The sequence below is a fragment of the Babylonia areolata genome, chromosome 28 (genome assembly GCF_041734735.1).
Source record: "Babylonia areolata isolate BAREFJ2019XMU chromosome 28, ASM4173473v1, whole genome shotgun sequence".
Lineage (NCBI taxonomy): Eukaryota > Metazoa > Mollusca > Gastropoda > Neogastropoda > Buccinidae > Babylonia > Babylonia areolata.
Genome location: NC_134903.1, coordinates 24,849,144 through 24,867,279, shown reverse-complemented (window position 1 = coordinate 24,867,279; position 18,136 = coordinate 24,849,144). Strand labels below are relative to the sequence as shown.

The window sequence follows — 18,136 nt, the reverse complement described above, 5'->3', positions numbered from 1 at the left end:
ACCCTCGGCTCTGTGACAGTGTGAATGGTGATGAGCCTGAGGCCAAGCTTTGGACTTGATGAATAGCAGTGTGTGTGATTATCACTGGGTAGGCCATTGGTGTGAGGTATGTAAGTGTCGTGTGAGGGTCTATCTATCTATCTATCAACCTATCTAGCTAGCTATCTGCGCGTCTATCTATCTATCTGTCAGTCTGTCTATCTATCTGTCTGTCTGTCAGTCTGTCTATTTATCTATCTCTCTGTCTGCGCGTCTATCTATCTATCTATCTCTCTGTCTGTCTGTCTGTTTGTGCGAATATCTTATCTATCTATCTATCTGTCTGTCTGTCTGCGCGTCTATCTATCTATCTGTCTGTCTGTCTGCCCGTCTATCTATGTATCAATCTGTCTGTCTGTTTGTGCGTATATCTTATCTATCTATATCTATCTATCTGTCTGTATGTCTGCCTATCTATCTATCTCTTTGTGCGTCTATCTGACTTTCTATCTATCTATCTATCTTCTATTTGCCTGTCTGTTTATCAGTCAGTCTCTCTATCTATCTATTATCTATACAACAGCGAAGCAGAGTCAATGTATGTAGGTGACGGTCCGACAGGGATTCATTGCCACATGACGGTGTGTGTGTGTGTGTGAGAGTGATCACTATCATTCAGCAGTCACATGACTGTCGTGACCGACACACCACACAACTTCATGTCTGATAATAATTATGTCTGCAACACAACCAGGGAAATGACAGACGTGACCCCCGCACACGTATAATTTTTATAGTTTGTGATCACTTGTGCTGTGCTGAGCTGTGCTGTGCTGTGTCGTGTTCTGCTGTGCCGTGCTGTGCTGTGCCGTGCCGTGCCGTGCTGTGCTGTGCCGTGCTGTGCTGTGCCGTGCCGCTGTGTCGTGCTCTGCTGTGCTGTGCTGTGCCGTGCTGTGCTGTGCCGTGCCGTGCCGTGCCGTGCTGTGCCGTGCTGTGCTGTGTCGCGCCCTGCCGTGCTGTGCTGTGCTGTGTGACTGTGACTGCAGTGTGGGGGTCCTGACAAGATGACACTATCTGCCCGTTCAGGTCGTTATTGCTTTTGGTTAGTGAGTGAGTGAGTTAGCTAGTTATTTAGTTAGCTACCTAGCTAGTTCGTTCGTTCGTTCGTTAATTCGTTCGTTAGTTACTTGGTTAATTTCGTTCGCTGTTTCTTTCATCTTTTTTCTTTCTTTCCTTCCTTCTTTCTTCCCTACTTTCTGTCTGTCTTTCTTTCCTTTATTTTCTGTTTCTCTTCGTCCTTCCTTCCTTGCTTTCTTCTTTCTGCTCTTCTTCCTTATTCTTTCTTTCTTTCTGTATGTGATCGTCTATTTATTGGGGTATTTACGATATTTGTGGAACATTGCCTTTGCGATAAGAATACAACAACAACAACAACAACAACAAAATCTTTTGCAAAGAATGAAAGCTGTCTTTTCGGTAAGATAAATACGTGGTGTGTGTGTGGGGGGGAGTGTGGGGGTGTGTGGGGGGGGATTAGCAGAGAGAGGGGGAGGGAGGCAGAGGGAGAGAGATGGAAACAGGAGAAAGGGATGGAGAGAAAGAGAGAGGAGGGTAGAAGAATGGGAGTGAAAAAGAGGCACAGAGAGACAGGGGGAGGCAGGAAGAGTGCAACAGAAGTGTGTGGGGTGGGGGAGGGGGTGAGAAGAGTTGTTAACTGACACCAAGAAGAACAAGTGGGTTTGGCCAACAGGCAACACTCAACACTGGGAATGCTGTTGGAGATGGACAGTGTCAGGAAGACGGAAAGGTTCACAGCAACACGTCTTATTTTTTCTCTCTCTCTCTGTCTCTCCCTCTCTGTCTCTCACAGAGACTTGCGAGTGAGCGTGCGCGCACACACACAAACTCTCTTGTGAATACACACACGTCAAAAGACACACAGACACACACACTCTCTCTCTGTCTCTCTCACGCGCGCGCAGAGACGCGCAAATAAAAATATACATAAAAAACAACTGACACACAAGATTCAAGATTTAATTTAACTGTGGGTATAACCTTTATACCCAGTTTTGCAGGACTAATATCCGCAAATCATCTTCAGCATCAGAGTTGTTAAAGGTTGGAATGCACTGTTAAATGTAACGAAATCAGCTAAAAATATTAAGCATTTCAAAAATCTTCTTGACAGTGATTCAGGATACATAGTGCATAAATATGACTGATGAATTCGATTTAGGCAAATTAGCATGCAAATGCAAACCCTAAAACCAAACTACTATACCAAGAAGGGAAGTGGAAACGCAAGGCTTAAATTTTGCCGAAGTACCTATGGCCCCTGTTTTTAGAAAACGTGCCATATGAATCACGCACAAACTAACGCTTGGAGAACGAAGCGTTGGACCATGACCCAATTTATATGAAACGATGTTACGACACAACGGATGGACTATTTTCATGCTTCAAACCTTGCTTTGTCCCTATCCTCCTCCTCCTCCTCCTACTAATACTACTACACCTACTTCTACTACTACCACTACTTCTACCACAACAAAAGTAGTGGCACAAAAGCAGTTCCATGACACGATTAGCTATTACGTCATACTTAGTGACGTCCTTTTTCTGGACTTGTGATCCAATAGACCGGGTTTGACCCCCCGTTTCGGCCTGGTGTTGTGTCTTTGGGGGGGAGGACACTTCACTCCGATGTTGCTCACCCCACCCATGCCGGTTGGGAAGGGTTCGAACGGCGGAGGGAGAGGACTGGGCCCCGCCTTCCTGTGCCTTGCCCCGGACACGGTGGATACGGACACGGTGGATAGAAATTCACTGCCCCGATGGCCGTGAAGGGGCAGAGGGACGTTCAGCCTTCCCCACTGGTTACTGGTTACTGGTTTGTTCCCGTGTTGAAGCTCTTGGGAGCTTGTTCACAGGTCTTCTCACTAGTACAACTGAATTGCATACGTGGTACAAGATGTCGACAGTTGTAACTAATGATAACAGTCTGGGTCAAATTTTGCAGGGAGCTCCTTCCAGTGTGCATCGAGCCTGTTCTTGAAAGCATTGACTGATGGGGCTGTGACCACACTGTCTGGCAGGCTGTTCCAGGTGGCGGTTACGCGCTGAACGAAGAAACTGCTTCTGATGTTGAGTCTGCAGTGTGATCTGTCCAACTTCAGGCTGTGCCCTCTGGTATCTCTGCCTTGGATAGTAGCTGATATGGGGGCGGCTGGTCAAGTACAGGCCATGCGTGTATTTGTACATGTCGATCATATCCCTCCTGAGGCGGCGGTGCTCAAGACTGGGCAGGTTCAGTGCAGCAAGGCGCTCTGGATACAGCTGGTCCTTCAGTGATGCAATGAGCTTGGTGGCACGCCTCTGTACGTCCTCTAGTTCGCAGCACAGTGTCTTGTGTCGAGGTTGCCATGCTGTGTGTCCATACTCGAGAATCGGGCGAACTAGAGACTTGTATAGCTGGATGAAGACTGCGGGGGTGAGAAAGTCGAATGATCTTCGGATGACTCCAAGAAATCGGTTTGCTTTTGCAGTCGCTTGGTTGATGTGGTTCTTGAGGTCAGCCCTTTATCAATCAGGACGCCAAGGTCCTTCTCTACCTCACTTTCTGCTAGTTCCACCACTGTCAGTTCCCCTTGTCCATCATGGCCTTTCATGTGGTACTTCCTGTCAAGACTCGGTCTTCAGTCTCCGCCATGATGCCAAGGTGACGGTGGACGGCATTTCGTTCAGAAACTGGTCATTGAAATATCAGAGGACGATGAAGATGATGGCAGATTTGGTGATGACTGACTGCCAGTGGCAAGACACGGTGATGGGCAGACGTCATAAAAAGAAGCGGAGATAAGTATTGTCCGATCATATACAGGAAATAAATCACTAGTCTGCAGGAGCAACGATATATCTTTTGGAATACAGTATACATGCAGACAAAACCCACGTCCAAAAAATTGAATCAAATCAATTTAAGAAATAAAAAACAAACAGAGCAGACACGATCACACTCATGCACACACACACACACACACACACACACACACACACACACACACACACACACACACACACAGGGAGAAGGTGGGGGTTGAGAGAGAGAGGGACGGGGAGAGGAGATTGACAGAGAGAGATGGAGGGAATAGTGTAGCAGACTAATTCAACAGAAAAATGTGTGTGTGATCATGAGTACAAACATTCCATTCTTTCATTAACCCATCCACATACTTTGTCTCTCTCACTCCCAGTCTCTCTCTCTCTCTCTCTCTCTCTCTCTCTCTGTCTGTCTGTCTGTCTCTCTCTCTCTGCCTCTGTGAACTGTCTGTCATGGCCATACCATTTTTTTTCTCCCCACCCCATTTGTGTGTGTGTGAGAGGGCATGGTGTAAAGAAGCTTTCAGCTTATCCAGTTAACCCTCAATAAAACATGTCATTGTCTCTCTTTTTGTCTCTCTCTGTCGCTCTGTGTGTATGTGCATGTGTGTGTGTGTGTCTGTCTGTCTCTGTCTCTCTGTGTGTCTCTGTCTGTTTCCTTTCTGGTGAAGAAACAAGGCCCCTCTTGTTTCCATGGTGCAGAACCCCAACTCAATATTTCCAGATTTACACAAGAAAGAATCCAGATGCTTTTAAGATGGGCAAAGGGAATGCACTGCTTTAACACGAGGTTTGGGTAACACAGCAATTATGAACTGGCACAGCAAACCACAGAGAGAGAGAGAAAGAGCCAGTGTGTTGTAAAAACAAGCAGTGTGGGTGTCCGGGTGTTAGGAGGGTATCTGTGACATGGGGTGGGGCTGGAGGAGAGAAACTGGGATGTAACAATGCAGGCTTGCTTTGTTTAGTTGTCAGATAAGTGTACATAAAATAGGGAGAGTGTTGTGTAAGTGTGTGTGTGAATGTGAGTGTATGTGTGTGTGTGTGTGATTGTTTGTCTTTGAGAACATGTTGTAGTCTTCGATTTGATATCTTTCCACATCAGGAGATATTGAACAAAAATGAACGTGTGTGTGTGTGAATGTGAGAGTGTGCGTGTGTGATTGTTTGTCTTTGAGAGCATGTTGTAGTCTTCGATATGATATCTTTCCACATCAGGAGATATTGAACAAAAATGAACGTGTGTGTGTGTGTGTGTGTGTGTGTGTGTGTGTGTGTGCACATGTGTGTTGTGTGTGTGTGTGTGCGTGTTTGCATGAGAGGTGTGTGTGTGTGTGTTTGCATGAGCAGTGTGTGACATTTGTCTGTCTGCTTATACTGCACAGACACATAGAAAAGTACATTGAATAACAGATCGAGTTCAAGATGTTTGTGGGTATCAACAATGAGTAGTGCAGTGCTCAAGAAGTGTAATATATTTATGTGCATACTTTTGCACAGTCTTATGACTTGTTTTGTCAAGAATTGCATATTAGCAACGCAGTATACTCATACCTCTTTGGTGATTGGAGAGACTTAGGAATGTTCCGAACGCTGAGCAACCCAGCCCATTCTGTTATTGTGTTGTTGTTTTCCAAACAGCTAATTAACCTTTAACCTTTAATCAGTCATCCTGTTCCCCACAAATGTATACACAATAGTTTGTGCAGTAAGTCAGTAACCGTATCAGTGTAGTTTGTGCAGTAAGTCACCATATCAGTGTAGTTTGTACAGTAAGTCAGTCACCATATCAGTGTAATTTGTACAGTAAGTCAGTCACCATATCAGTGTAGTTTGTGCAGTAAGTCAGTCACCATATCAGTGTAGTTTGTACAGTAAGTCACTGTATCAGTGTAGTTTGTACAGTCAGTCACCATATCAGTGTAGTTTGTGCAGTAAGTCAGTCACCATATCAGTGTCATTTGTACAGTAAGTCAGTCACCATATCAGTGTCGTTTGTGCAGTAAGTCACCATATCAGTGTGAGTGAAGGAAGTGGTGAATGCTGGATGAAGGCATGATCAGTAGTATTTCACTGCGTTTGTGCTTTACAAGCACTGCTCATTGTTATTACTGTTTATTGTTACTGTTCATTATTATTGCTCTTTATTATTAGTGTTGATTATTGTTTCATTTTATTATTAAGTGCTTTTCATTATTGTTATTATTCATTATCAATATTTATTATTATCATTCACTGAAACATCTTCTGTATTCATGGGCTACATCTCCCACATTCACTTATTTGTACAACTGGGCTTCTGCCTTATCATGCAGGCAGCCATACTCTGTTTTCAGGGGTGAACAGACTACAAACGAATAAACGAATGACAATGATCATGAAGATAATAATGATGATGATGGTGATAGTAACAAGAACAATGATGATAATCACAAATCTCTCCTCACAGAGGACCAGCAAGCGGCGGCCATGCTGACGGAGCCGCTGTCGGGTCGGCGCGACCTGGTGGAAGGGCTGGATGCGGAGGCCATCCTGGACTACCTCTCGCAGCACGGAGTGCTGGACACGCCCACGCTGCAGTCGCTGCGCAGCTCCCCGGCCGTGACGCAGCGTAACGCAGCACTGCTGCAGCACGTGGAGCGAGAGGGCCACACAGCCGTGGCCCTGTTCATCAACGCTCTCAGACAGTCGGGGCAACTGCACCTGGCTTCGTCCTTAGACAACACTCAGCGCATCCTGCCTGTGTCTCAAGGAGGTGGGTGTGTGTGTGTGTGGTGGGGGGAGCTCAGGGGGTCAAGGTTGGGGGTGGGGAGGGTATCTGGAGGGATGAAGGTCAGGGGTGTGCAGTGTGTGTGGTAGGGGGAGCACAGAGGGGTGCAGTGTGTGTGGTAGGGGGAGCACAGAGGGGTGCAGTGTGTGTGGTGGGGGGAGCACAGGGGGGGGTGCAGTGTGTGTGGTAGGGGGAGCACAGAGGGGTGCAGTGTGTGTGGTAGGGGGAGCACAGAGGGGTGCAGTGTGTGTGGTGGGGGGAGCACAGGGGGGGGTGCAGTGTGTGTGGTAGGGGGAGCACAGGGGGTGTAGTGTGTGTGGTGGGGGGGAGCACAGAGGGGTGTAGTGTGTGTGGTGGGGGGAGCACAGGGGGGGGGTGTAGTGTGTGTGGTAGGGGGAGCACAGAGGGGTGCAGTGTGTGTGGTGGGGGGAGCACAGGAGGTGGGTGTAGTGTGTGTGGTGGGGGGAGCACAGAGGGGTGTAGTATGTGTGGTAGGGGGAGCACAGGGGGGGGGTGCAGTGTGTGTGGTGGGGGGAGCACAGGGGGGGGGTGCAGTGTGTGTGGTGGGGGGAGCACAGAGGGGTGTAGTATGTGTGGTGGGGGGAGCACAGGGGGGGGGTGCAGTGTGTGTGGTGGGGGGAGCACAGAGGGGTGTAGTATGTGTGGTAGGGGGAGCACAGGGGGGGGTGCAGTGTGTGTGGTGGGGGGAGCACAGGGGGGGGGGGGTGCAGTGTGTGTGGTGGGGGGAGCACAGGGGGGTGCAGTGTGTGTGGTGGGGGGAGCACAGGGGGGGAGTGTAGTGTGTGTGGTGGGGGCAGCACAGGGGGGGGGGGTGTAGTGTGTGTGGTTGTGGGAGCACAGGGGGGGGGGTGTAGTGTGTGTGGTGGGGGGAGCACAGGGGGGGTGCAGTGTGTGTGGTGGGGGGAGCACAGGGGGGGTGTAGTGTGTGTGGTGGGGGGAGCACAGGGGGGGTGTAGTGTGTGTGGTGGGGGGAGCACAGGGGGGGGGGGGTGCAGTGTGTGTGGTGGGGGGAGCACAGGGGGGGGGGGGTGCAGTGTGTGTGGTGGGGGGAGCACAGGGGGGTGCAGTGTGTGTGGTGGGGGGAGCACAGGGGGGGTGTAGTGTGTGTGGTGGGGGGAGCACAGGGGGGGTGTAGTGTGTGTGGTGGGGGGAGCACAGGGGGGGTGTAGTGTGTGTGGTGGGGGAGCACAGGGGGGGGGGTGTAGTGTGTGTGGTGGGGGGAGCACAGGGGGGTGTAGTGTGTGTGGTGGGGGGAGCACAGGGGGTGGTGGTGTAGTGTGTGTGGTGGGGGGAGCACAGGAGGGGGGGGTGTATTGTGTGTGGCGGGGGGAGCACAGGGGGGGGGGTGTAGTGTGTGTGGTGGGGGGAGCACAGGGGGGGTGTAGTGTGTGTGGTGGGGGGAGCACAGGGGGGTGCAGTGTGTGTGGTGGGGGGAGCACAGGGGGGGTGTAGTGAGTGTGGTGGGGGGAGCACAGGGGGGGGGGTGTAGTGAGTGTGGTGGGGGGAGCACGGGGGGGGGGGGGTGTAGTGTGTGTGGTGGGGGGAGCACAGGGGGGGGGGGGTGTAGTGTGTGTGGTGGGGGAACACAGGGGGGGGGGTGTAGTGTGTGTGGTGGGGGGAGCACAGGGGGGTGCAGTGTGTGTGGTGGGGGGAGCACAGGGGGGGTGTAGTGTGTGTGGTGGGGGGAGCACAGGGGGGTGCAGTGTGTGTGGTGGGGGGAGCACAGGGGGGGTGTAGTGTGTGTGGTGGGGGGAGCACAGGGGGGGGTTTAGTGTGTGTGGTGGGGGGAGCACAGGGGGGGGTGTAGTGTGTGTGGTGGGGGGAGCACAGGGGGGGTGTAGTGTGTGTGGTGGGGGGAGCACAGGGGGGGGGGGTGTAGTGTGTGTGGTGGGGGGAGCACAGGGGGGGGGTGTAGTGTGTGTGGTGGGGGGAGCACAGGGGGGGGGTGTAGTGTGTGTGGTGGGGGGAGCACAGGGGGGGGGGGTGTAGTGTGTGTGGTGGGGGAACACAGGGGGGGGGGGGGGTGTAGTGTGTGTGGTGGGGGGAGCACAGGGGGGGGGGGGTGTAGTGTGTGTGTGGTGGGGAACACAGGGGGGGGGGTGTGTGGTGGGGGGAGCACAGGGGGGGGGGTGTAGTGTGTGTGGTGGGGGAACACAGGGGGGGGGGTGTAGTGTGTGTGGTGGGGGGAGCACAGGGGGGTGTAGTTTGTGTGGTGGGGGAACACAGGGGGGGTGTAGTGTGTGTGGTGGGGGGAGCACAGGGGGGGGGTGTAGTGTGTGTGGTGGGGGGAGCACAGGGGGGGGGTGTATTGTGGGTGGCGGGGGGAGCACAGGGGGGGGGGGGGTGTAGTGTGTGTGGTGGGGGGAGCACAGGGGGGGGTGTAGTGAGTGTGGTGGGGGGAGCACAGGGGGGGGGGGTGTAGTGTGTGTGGTGGGGGAACACAGGGGGGGGGGGGGTGTAGTGTGTGTGGTGGGGGGAGCACAGGGGGGGTGTGTAGTGTGTGTGGTGGGGGGAGCACAGGGGGAGGGGGTGTGTGTGGTGGGGGGAGCACAGGGGGGGGGGGTGTAGTGTGTGTGGTGGGGGAACACAGGGGGGGGGGTGTAGTGTGTGTGGTGGGGGGAGCACAGGGGGGGGGTGTAGTGTGTGTGGTGGGGGGAGCACAGGGGGGGGGTTGTAGTGTGTGTGGTGGGGGAACACAGGGGGGGGGGGTGTGGTGGGGGGAGCACAGGGGGGGGGTGTAGTGTGTGTGGTGGGGGAACACAGGGGGGGGGGGTGTAGTGTGTGTGGTGGGGGGAGCACAGGGGGGTGTAGTTTGTGTGGTGGGGGAACACAGGGGGGGGGGTGTAGTGTGTGTGGTGGGGGGAACACAGGGGGGGGTGTAGTGTGTGTGGTGGGGGGAGCACAGGGGGGGGGGTGTAGTGTGTGTGGTGGGGGGAGCACAGGGGGGGGTGTATTGTGGGTGGCGGGGGGAGCACAGGGGGGGGGGTGTAGTGTGTGTGGTGGGGGGAGCACAGGGGGGGGTGTAGTGAGTGTGGTGGGGGGAGCACAGGGGGGGGGGTGTAGTGTGTGTGGTGGGGGAACACAGGGGGGGGGGGGTGTAGTGTGTGTGGTGGGGGGAGCACAGGGGGGGGGGTGTAGTGTGTGTGGTGGGGGGAGCACAGGGGGAGGGGGTGTGTGTGGTGGGGGGAGCACAGGGGGGGGGGGGTGTAGTGTGTGTGGTGGGGGAACACAGGGGGGGGGTGTAGTGTGTGTGGTGGGGGGAGCACAGGGGGGTGTAGTTTGTGTGGTGGGGGAACACAGGGGGGGGGGGTGTAGTGTGTGTGGTGGGGGGAGCACAGGGGGGGGGTGTATTGTGTGTGGCGGGGGGAGCACAGGGGGGGGGTGTAGTGTGTGTGGTGGGGGGAGCACAGGGGAGGGGGGTGTAGTGTGTGTGGTGGGGGAACACAGGGGGGGGGGTGTAGTGTGTGTGGTGGGGGGAGCACAGGGGGGGTGGTGTAGTGTGTGTGGTGGGGGAACACAGGGGGGGGGGTGTAGTGTGTGTGGTGGGGGGAGCACAGGGGGTGGGTGTAGTGTGTGTGGTGGGGGAACACAGGGGGGGGGGGGTGTAGTGTGTGTGGTGGGGGGAGCACAGGGGGGTGTAGTGTGTGTGGTGGGGGAACACAGGGGGGGGGGGGTGTAGTGTGTGTGGTGGGGGGAACACAGGGGGGGTGTGTAGTGTGTGTGGTGGGGGGAGCACAGGGGGGGGTGTAGTGTGTGTGGTGGGGGGATCACAGGGGGGTGTAGTGTGTGTGGTGGGGGGAGCACAGGGGGGGGGGTGTAGTGTGTGTGGTGGGGGAACACAGGGGGGGGGGGGTGTAGTGTGTGTGGTGGGGGGAACACAGGGGGGGGGTGTAGTGTGTGTGGTGGGGGGAGCACAGGGGGGGGTGTAGTGTGTGTGGTGGGGGGAGCACAGGGGGGGGGTGTATTGTGTGTGGCGGGGGGAGCACAGGGGGGGGGGTGTAGTGTGTGTGGTGGGGGGAGCACAGGGGGGGGTGTAGTGAGTGTGGTGGGGGGAGCACAGGGGGGGGGGTGTAGTGTGTGTGGTGGGGGAACACAGGGGGGGGGGTGTAGTGTGTGTGGTGGGGGGAGCACAGGGGGGGGGTGTAGTGTGTGTGGTGGGGGAACACAGGGGGGGGGTGTAGTGTGTGTGGTGGGGGGAGCACAGGGGGGGGGGTGTAGTGTGTGTGGTGGGGGAACACAGGGGGGGGGGTGTGGTGGGGGGAGCACAGGGGGGGGGGGGGTGTAGTGTGTGTGGTGGGGGAACACAGGGGGGGGGTGTAGTGTGTGTGGTGGGGGGAGCACAGGGGGGTGTAGTTTGTGTGGTGGGGGAACACAGGGGGGGGGTGTAGTGTGTGTGGTGGGGGGAACACAGGGGGGGGTGTAGTGTGTGTGGTGGGGGGAGCACAGGGGGGGGGGGGTGTAGTGTTTGTGGTGGGGGGAGCACAGGGGGGGGGGTGTATTGTGTGTGGCGGGGGGAGCACAGGGGGGGGGGTGTAGTGTGTGTGGTGGGGGGAGCACAGGAGGGGGGGTGTAGTGTGTGTGGTGGGGGAACACAGGGGGGGGGGGTGTAGTGTGTGTGGTGGGGGGAGCACAGGGGGGGGGTGTAGTGTGTGTGGTGGGGGAACACAGGGGGGGGGGTGTAGTGTGTGTGGTGGGGGGAGCACAGGGGGTGGATGTAGTGTGTGTGGTGGGGGAACACAGGGGGGGGGGTGTAGTGTGTGTGGTGGGGGGAGCACAGGGGGGTGTAGTGTGTGTGGTGGGGGAACACAGGGGGGGGGGGTGTAGTGTGTGTGGTGGGGGGAGCACAGGGGGGGGGTGTAGTGTGTGTGGTGGGGGGAGCACAGGGGGGGGGGGTGTAGTGTGTGTGGTGGGGGGAGCACAGGGGGGGGGGGTGTAGTGTGTGTGGTGGGGGGAGCACAGGGGGGGGGTGTAGTGTGTGTGGTGGGGGGATCACAGGGGGGTGTAGTGTGTGTGGTGGGGGGAGCAAAGGGGGGGGGGGTGTAGTGTGTGTGGTGGGGGAACACAGGGGGGGGGGGGGTGTAGTGTGTGTGGTGGGGGAACACAGGGGGGGGGGTGTAGTGTGTGTGGTGGGGGGAGCACAGGGGGGTGTAGTTTGTGTGGTGGGGGAACACAGGGGGGGGGTGTAGTGTGTGTGGTGGGGGGAGCACAGGGGGGGGGGTGTAGTGTGTGTGGTGGGGGGAGCACAGGGGGGGGTGTAGTGAGTGTGGTGGGGGGAGCACAGGGGGGTGTAGTGTGTGTGGTGGGGGGAGAACAGGGGGGGGGGTGTAGTGTGTGTGGTGGGGGGAGCACAGGGGGGGGGTGCAGTGTGTGTGGTGGGGGGAGCCTGGGGGGGGGGGTGCAGTGTGTGTGGTGGGGGGAGCCTGGGGGGGGGGTGTAGTGTGTGTGGTGGGGGGAGCACAGGGGGGGGGGGGTTGTTTGTTTTGTGGTTTTTTTTGTGTTTTTTGTTTTTTGTTTTAGTGTTTTGATTATATATTCAAATGATCTATTTACTTGAACTGGCAGTACCTATTCTCACTATATAATATTATGTTATGTCGTCATGTGTTTCTTCACCTTTTTATGTTTCGTTTTTTATGTGCTCTTTCTTATCTTATATATATGTACTTAAGTATGCATCTTAAATGTAGATGTGTAATCAAAGTTGAAAATTTTAAAAATTTTAAAAAATATATGGAAAAAAAAAGGTAGGCTAAGAAAGAAATGGAGATGCAAAAACAAAAAAAAAACAAAAAAATAATAATGATAAAAAAAAATAATAAAAGTAAAAATAAAATAAAATAAAATAATACAAAATCATGTTTTCCTACTCCTTGATTACATTTTTCTTCAGCCAGTTCTGAGTCATGGCTTGGCAGTCAGATGGCTGGAGCAGTGGTATCAAATTGCTGTCTTTCCTTTCATCCAGTCAGTGTGACAGTCAGTGTAAACAGTTTGAAACCGTAGCGCTCAGTGGATAATGTTATTTGTGGAGGATGAGCACTTCTGCTGACAGAGTTATCTCTTTTGTTGCAGATTATTTTGAGAAACAACGCCACAAAGGTACAGTGTGGGCTTTCTGTGTGTGTGTGGTGTGTGTCTGTGTGTGTGCGCGCATGTGTGTGTGTGTGTGTGCATGCCTGAGCTTGTGCATACTTGTGCACATGCAAATTTGTGTGTGTGTGTGTGTGTTTGAATGAGTGAGTATGTGTGTGTGTGTGCGTGCGTGTGTGCGTGTGCATGCGCGTGTGTTTGTGTGTGTGTGTGTGTGTGTGTGTGTGTGTGTGTGTGTTAAAAGTGATTCAGAACCAGAGTCTTGCTAAATAATGTTTTAAAACATCAGAAGGACTCCCCACAAATGACCATTGTCCATCTTGTCACCTCCTCACCCCTCCCCCTCACCCACACTCTCCTCCCCTTGGGTCCAGTGTCAATAACTGTTCAGTCTTTGTTGACCTCTGTATCCTGTGACTTCACTCCTGTCTGTCTGTGTTTGACTCTCTCTCTTTCTCTCTCTCTCACTCCCGGTCTCTCTCACTCAGCCTGACTCTCTGTCTCTGTCTGTCTTTGATTCTGTCTCGCTGTCTCTCTCTCTCTCTCCCTGTGTCTCTGTCTCTCTCTCCCTATGTCTCTCTCTCCCTGTGTCTGTCTGTTTCTCTCCCCATGTCTCTGTCTCTTTCTTTCTGTCTCTGTCTCTGTCTCTCTCTCCCTGTGTGTGTCTCTCTCTCCTTGTGTCTCTGTCTCTCCCTCTCTCCCTGTGTTTCTCTCTCTCTTTCTGTCTGTCTCTCTCTGTCTCTCTCTCCATGTGTGTGTGTGTGTCTCTCTCTCCCTGTGTCTGTCTGTTTCTCTCCCCATGTCACTGTCTCTCTCTTTCTGTCTGTCTCTCTCTGTCTCTCTCTCCCTGTGTGTGTGTGTCTCTCCCTCTCTCCCTGTGTCTCTCTCTTTCTGTCTGTCTCTCTCTCCCTGTGTGTCTCTCTCTCCTGTCTATGTTTGCATGCTATGTTTTTCAGGAAGAAGGTTTGTGTGGGTTGTTTTTTTCCCAATATCCCCCCCTGTGTTTGACCAAACCACTAATGACTTGATGTTCTCAGCCAGTGCTGACTGTTTCAGGGGAGGTAACCATCATCATCAAGGTGCAGGCCCTGCTGATCGTGGTCCCTGAGCGTGACTGTGAGGGGGACGTGATCGACCACACCATGCTGGCCGCGCCCAACAGAGCGGGCCTCCACCAGTCCTACGACAACATGCTGACCATGGAAGACGACCCCCACGTCATCACTGACACCGCCGATGACGAGGAGGAGACGGGCAAGAAGAAGTCCTTGTTCTGCTTCTGCTTCCCCTCCAGAGCCCGAAAGCAGCGCGACAGGGAGAGGAGGTACGGGGAACAACATGACAGCAAGTCGCCCAACCGCCACAAACACGGCAGCAGGGAAAGTAACGGAGCCTGGTCGTCGGGAGTGACCTCCCCTCAGCATTCCAGCCAGCAGGGGGAGCCAGCGGATGCCGCACTGAGCCGAGCAGACAGTCGGCACAACAGCAGGAGCCCCCAGAGAGGCGGGGGGGAGGGGAAGGGCGGTCGGGGGGGCGGCCCTGACAAGGAGAACTCGGACCCGGTGATCATGGAGTACAACAAACGCATGGAGCTGGTTCGCCTCAAGGCCCAGACCCAGCGTGGGAACCGAACCCGCACTACCTCCCAGTCCTCTGCCGTTGTCATGTGCGAGAAGTGGAAGTCTGGGGGCCAGTACTTCCGGCGCAAGGTGGCGTTGCTGTGCCAGCAGTTTGAGTTTGACCTGCAGACCTACATCATCAAGTACATGGAACAGGACCGTGGCACCTTGGTTCTCTCAGTGTGGACGGACCAGGTGGCCATGTTTCTCTCCAACATCTGCATGACCAAGCAGCAGGTCAGACAACTGCACAAGGACTACTCCAGTGGCACTCTCAAGGAGCGTTTCGATGCCCTGCTGCGCTCCAACCAGTGTCTGCAGAAACTGGACATCAGAGACATGGACCTCCACATCGTCATTGATGACGACCAGTTCCAGCAGGCGTTACGAGAACTGGCGTGATGATTGTGAACTGACATGATGATGAACTGGCGTGATGATTGTGGATGGTGTGTGTTTCATCTGTCATCGATGATGACCAGTTCCCACAGGCATTACCAGAACTGGTGTGATGATTGTGAACTGGCGTGATGATTGTGAACTGATGTGATGATTGTGAACTGGCGTGATGATGAACTGGCGTGATGATTGTGGATGGTGTGTGTCATCAGTGGTGACAGACCAGTTCCAGCAAGCGTTTAGAAGTGGCATGATGTAAGTGACAGGTGTGTGTTGCTGGAATGGTAGAGGTATGGGTGTGCTTGTTTAGGAGTGAGTGACGCTCACTGGGCAGGGAAATGTGGTGAGATGTATTGCACATCCCTTCACCCTTCAGTCAGGACAACGTAGAAACAGTTTTCCCGTCAAGAAATCCCCAAGCTCCTTGCAGAGTGTGTGGCAGTGATTCTCACCAGTTGTCAAGGCCATACCACAGTTCTTTCATGCAGCTGACCCTGAGGAGTGGCATACAGTGAAACGACATATCCACAGTCGCCAGGCCTGTGGAGTCTCACCACCACGACACACAGAGCTTCTGATAATGCATAAACACACATCCCTGAGCCTTGAAAAGTAGAAAAGATTACTATGTTCATGGAGCTGGTCACTACAATGTTATAGAACCTTCCAGAATGATTACATCAGAGTCAAAATTCTGGTCAGGAGTTTCAGCCTGACACCAGGGTTGTTTCTTTGGAAGAAGAGTTCCTTCCCTTCCCTACATGTCGGCCCAGAAACCTGGATGTTTAAGACTGGAAGATTTATTCTGGCTTTTGTATGTGTAAAGCATTGCAGATTTGATCAGAGTGTGCAGCATTCTAGTGTGACTCTTTTTCAGTCTGAGGGTCTGGGGTTTGAATCTAGGTCATAGTACCCTGTGGGTTAAGGGTGGAGATCTTTTCCTATCTCCCAGGCCAGCAAATGTGCAAGACCTGCTGGTACCTGAACCCCCTACATGTGTATAAATACATGCAGAAAATCAAATGTGTAAGATCATGTAATCCATGTGGGTTATGGAAGCAAGAACATGCCTGGCATGCACACCCCTGAAAATGGAGTAGGGCTGCCTACATGTGCAGCTCACAAACACCAAAGACGAGTTGTCATTTAGATTTTGTCCTGCACCACAGCTGTTCCAAGTTGATCTGTTTGCTTTCACCATGTCTTGGTCACTGGCTGCCTGGTTCCGGTGAAAGATAGAAAAACAAGGTTACATTGAGTCAGGGCTGGTAAGGTGTGGTTTGACACTGTGAGGGGATTTGTTCATTGTAGGGTCTGTGTCTGTGACGGGATTTGTTCATTGTAGGGTCTGTGTCTGTGACGGGATTTGTTCATTGTAGAGTCTGTGTCTTTGAGGGGATTTGTTCATTGTAGGGTCTGTGTCTGTGAGGGGATTTGTTCATTGTAGGGTCTGTGTCTGTGACGGGATTTGTTCATTGTAGGGTCTGTGTCTGTGACGGGATTTGTTCATTGTAGAGTCTGTGTCTTTGAGGGGATTTGTTCATTGTAGGGTCTGTGTCTGTGAGGGGATTTGTTCATTGTAGGGTCTGTGTCTGTGACGGGATTTGTTCATTGTAGAGTCTGTGTCTTTGAGGGGATTTGTTCATTGTAGGGTCTGTGTCTGTGAGGGGATTTGTTCATTGTAGAGTCTGTGTCTGTGAGGGGATTTGTTCATTGTAGGGTCTGTATCTGAATAGGGGATTTGTTCATTGTAGGGTCTGTGTCTGTGAGGGGATTTGTTCATTGTAGGGTCTGTGTCTGTGACAGGATTTGTTCATTGTAGTGTCTGTGACGGGATTTGTTCATTGTAGGGTCTGTGTCTGTGACGGGATTTGTTCATTGTAGGGTCTGTATCTGTATAGGGGATTTGTTCATTGTAGGGTCTGTGTCTGTGAGGGGATTTGTTCATTGTAGAGTCTGTGTCTGTGAGGGGATTTGTTCATTGTAGTCTGTGAGGGGATTTGTTCATTGTAGGGTCTGTGTCTGTGAGGGGATTTGTTCAATGTAGGGTCTGTGTCTGTGACGGGATTTGTTCATTGTAGGGTCTGTGTCTGTGACAGGATTTGTTCATTGTGGGGTCTGTGTCTGTGAGGGGATTTGTTCATTGTAGGGTCTGTGTCTGTGAGGGGAATTGTTCATTGTAGGGTCTGTGTCTGTGAGGGGATTTGTTCATTGTAGGGTCTGTGTCTGTGAGGGGATTTGTTCATTGTAGGGTCTGTGTCTGTGACGGGATTTGTTCATTGTAGGGTCTGTGTCTGTGTCTGTGACGGGATTTGTTCATTGTAGGGTCTGTGTCTGTGACGGGATTTGTTCATTGTAGGGTCTGTGAGGGGATTTATTCTTTGTAGGGTTGGTGTCTGTGACGGGATTTGTTCATTGTAGGGTCCGTGTCTGTGTAGGGGAATTATTCATTGTAGGGTCTGTGTCTGTATGGGGGATTTGTTCATTGTAGGGTCTGTGTCTGTATGGGGGATTTGTTCATTGTAGGATCTGTGTCTGTATAGGGGATCTGTTCATTGTAGGGTCTGTGTCTGTTTAGGGGATGTGTTCATTGTAGGGTCTGTGTCTGTTTAGGGGATGTGTTCATTGTAGGGTCTGTGTCTGTATAGGGGATCTGTTCATTGTAGGGTCTGTGTCTGTTTATGGGAATTGTTCATTGTAGGGTCTGTGTCTGTTTAGGGGATCTGTTCATTGTAGGGTCTGTGTCTGTTTAGGGGATCTGTTCATTGTAGGGTCTGTGTCTGTTTATGGGAATTGTTCATTGTAGGGTCTGTGTCTGTGAGGGGATTTGTTCATTGTAGGGTCTGTGTCTGTGACGGGATTTGTTCATTGTAGGGTCTGTGTCTGTCTGTGACGGGATTTGTTCATTGTAGGGTCTGTGTCTGTGACGGGATTTGTTCATTGTAGGGTCTGTGAGGGGATTTATTCTTTGTAGGGTTGGTGTCTGTGACGGGATTTGTTCATTGTAGGGTCCGTGTCTGTGTAGGGAATTATTCATTGTAGGGTCTGTGTCTGTATGGGGGACTTTGTTCATTGTAGGGTCTGTGTCTGTATGGGGGATTTGTTCATTGTAGGATCTGTGTCTGTATAGGGGATCTGTTCATTGTAGGGTCTGTGTCTGTTTAGGGGATCTGTTCATTGTAGGGTCTGTGTTGTTTAGGGGATCTGTTCATTGTAGGGTCTGTGTCTGTTTATGGGAATTGTTCATTGTAGGGGTCTGTGTCTGTATAGGGGATCTGTTCATTGCATTGTAGGGTCTGTGTCTGTATAGGGGATCTGTTCATTGTAGGGTCTGTGTCTGTTTATGGGAATTGTTCATTGTAGGGTCTGTGTCTGT

The 18,136-nt window shown here is 52.9% G+C and overlaps 1 protein-coding gene across 3 annotated transcripts in view; it reads left to right on the top strand.

Annotated features, from left to right (window-relative positions):
* LOC143301947 (uncharacterized) overlaps window positions 1–17,482 on the top strand; it is a 70,161-nt gene extending 52,679 nt beyond the window's left edge. For 2 of the 3 annotated variants that reach the window (XM_076616416.1, XM_076616413.1), the window contains exons 2-4: window positions 6,311–6,616; window positions 12,725–12,751; window positions 13,799–17,482. In XM_076616416.1, the coding sequence (XP_076472531.1) occupies window positions 6,331–6,616; window positions 12,725–12,751; window positions 13,799–14,763 (1,278 nt within the window). In that variant the 5' untranslated portion in view covers window positions 6,311–6,330 and the 3' untranslated portion in view covers window positions 14,764–17,482. Of the gene's footprint in view, window positions 1–930; window positions 1,066–6,310; window positions 6,617–12,724; window positions 12,752–13,798 lie in introns of those variants that run through there. The other variant, XM_076616415.1, reaches the window with a different exon arrangement.
* The last annotated feature ends 654 nt before the right edge of the window (window positions 17,483–18,136 follow it).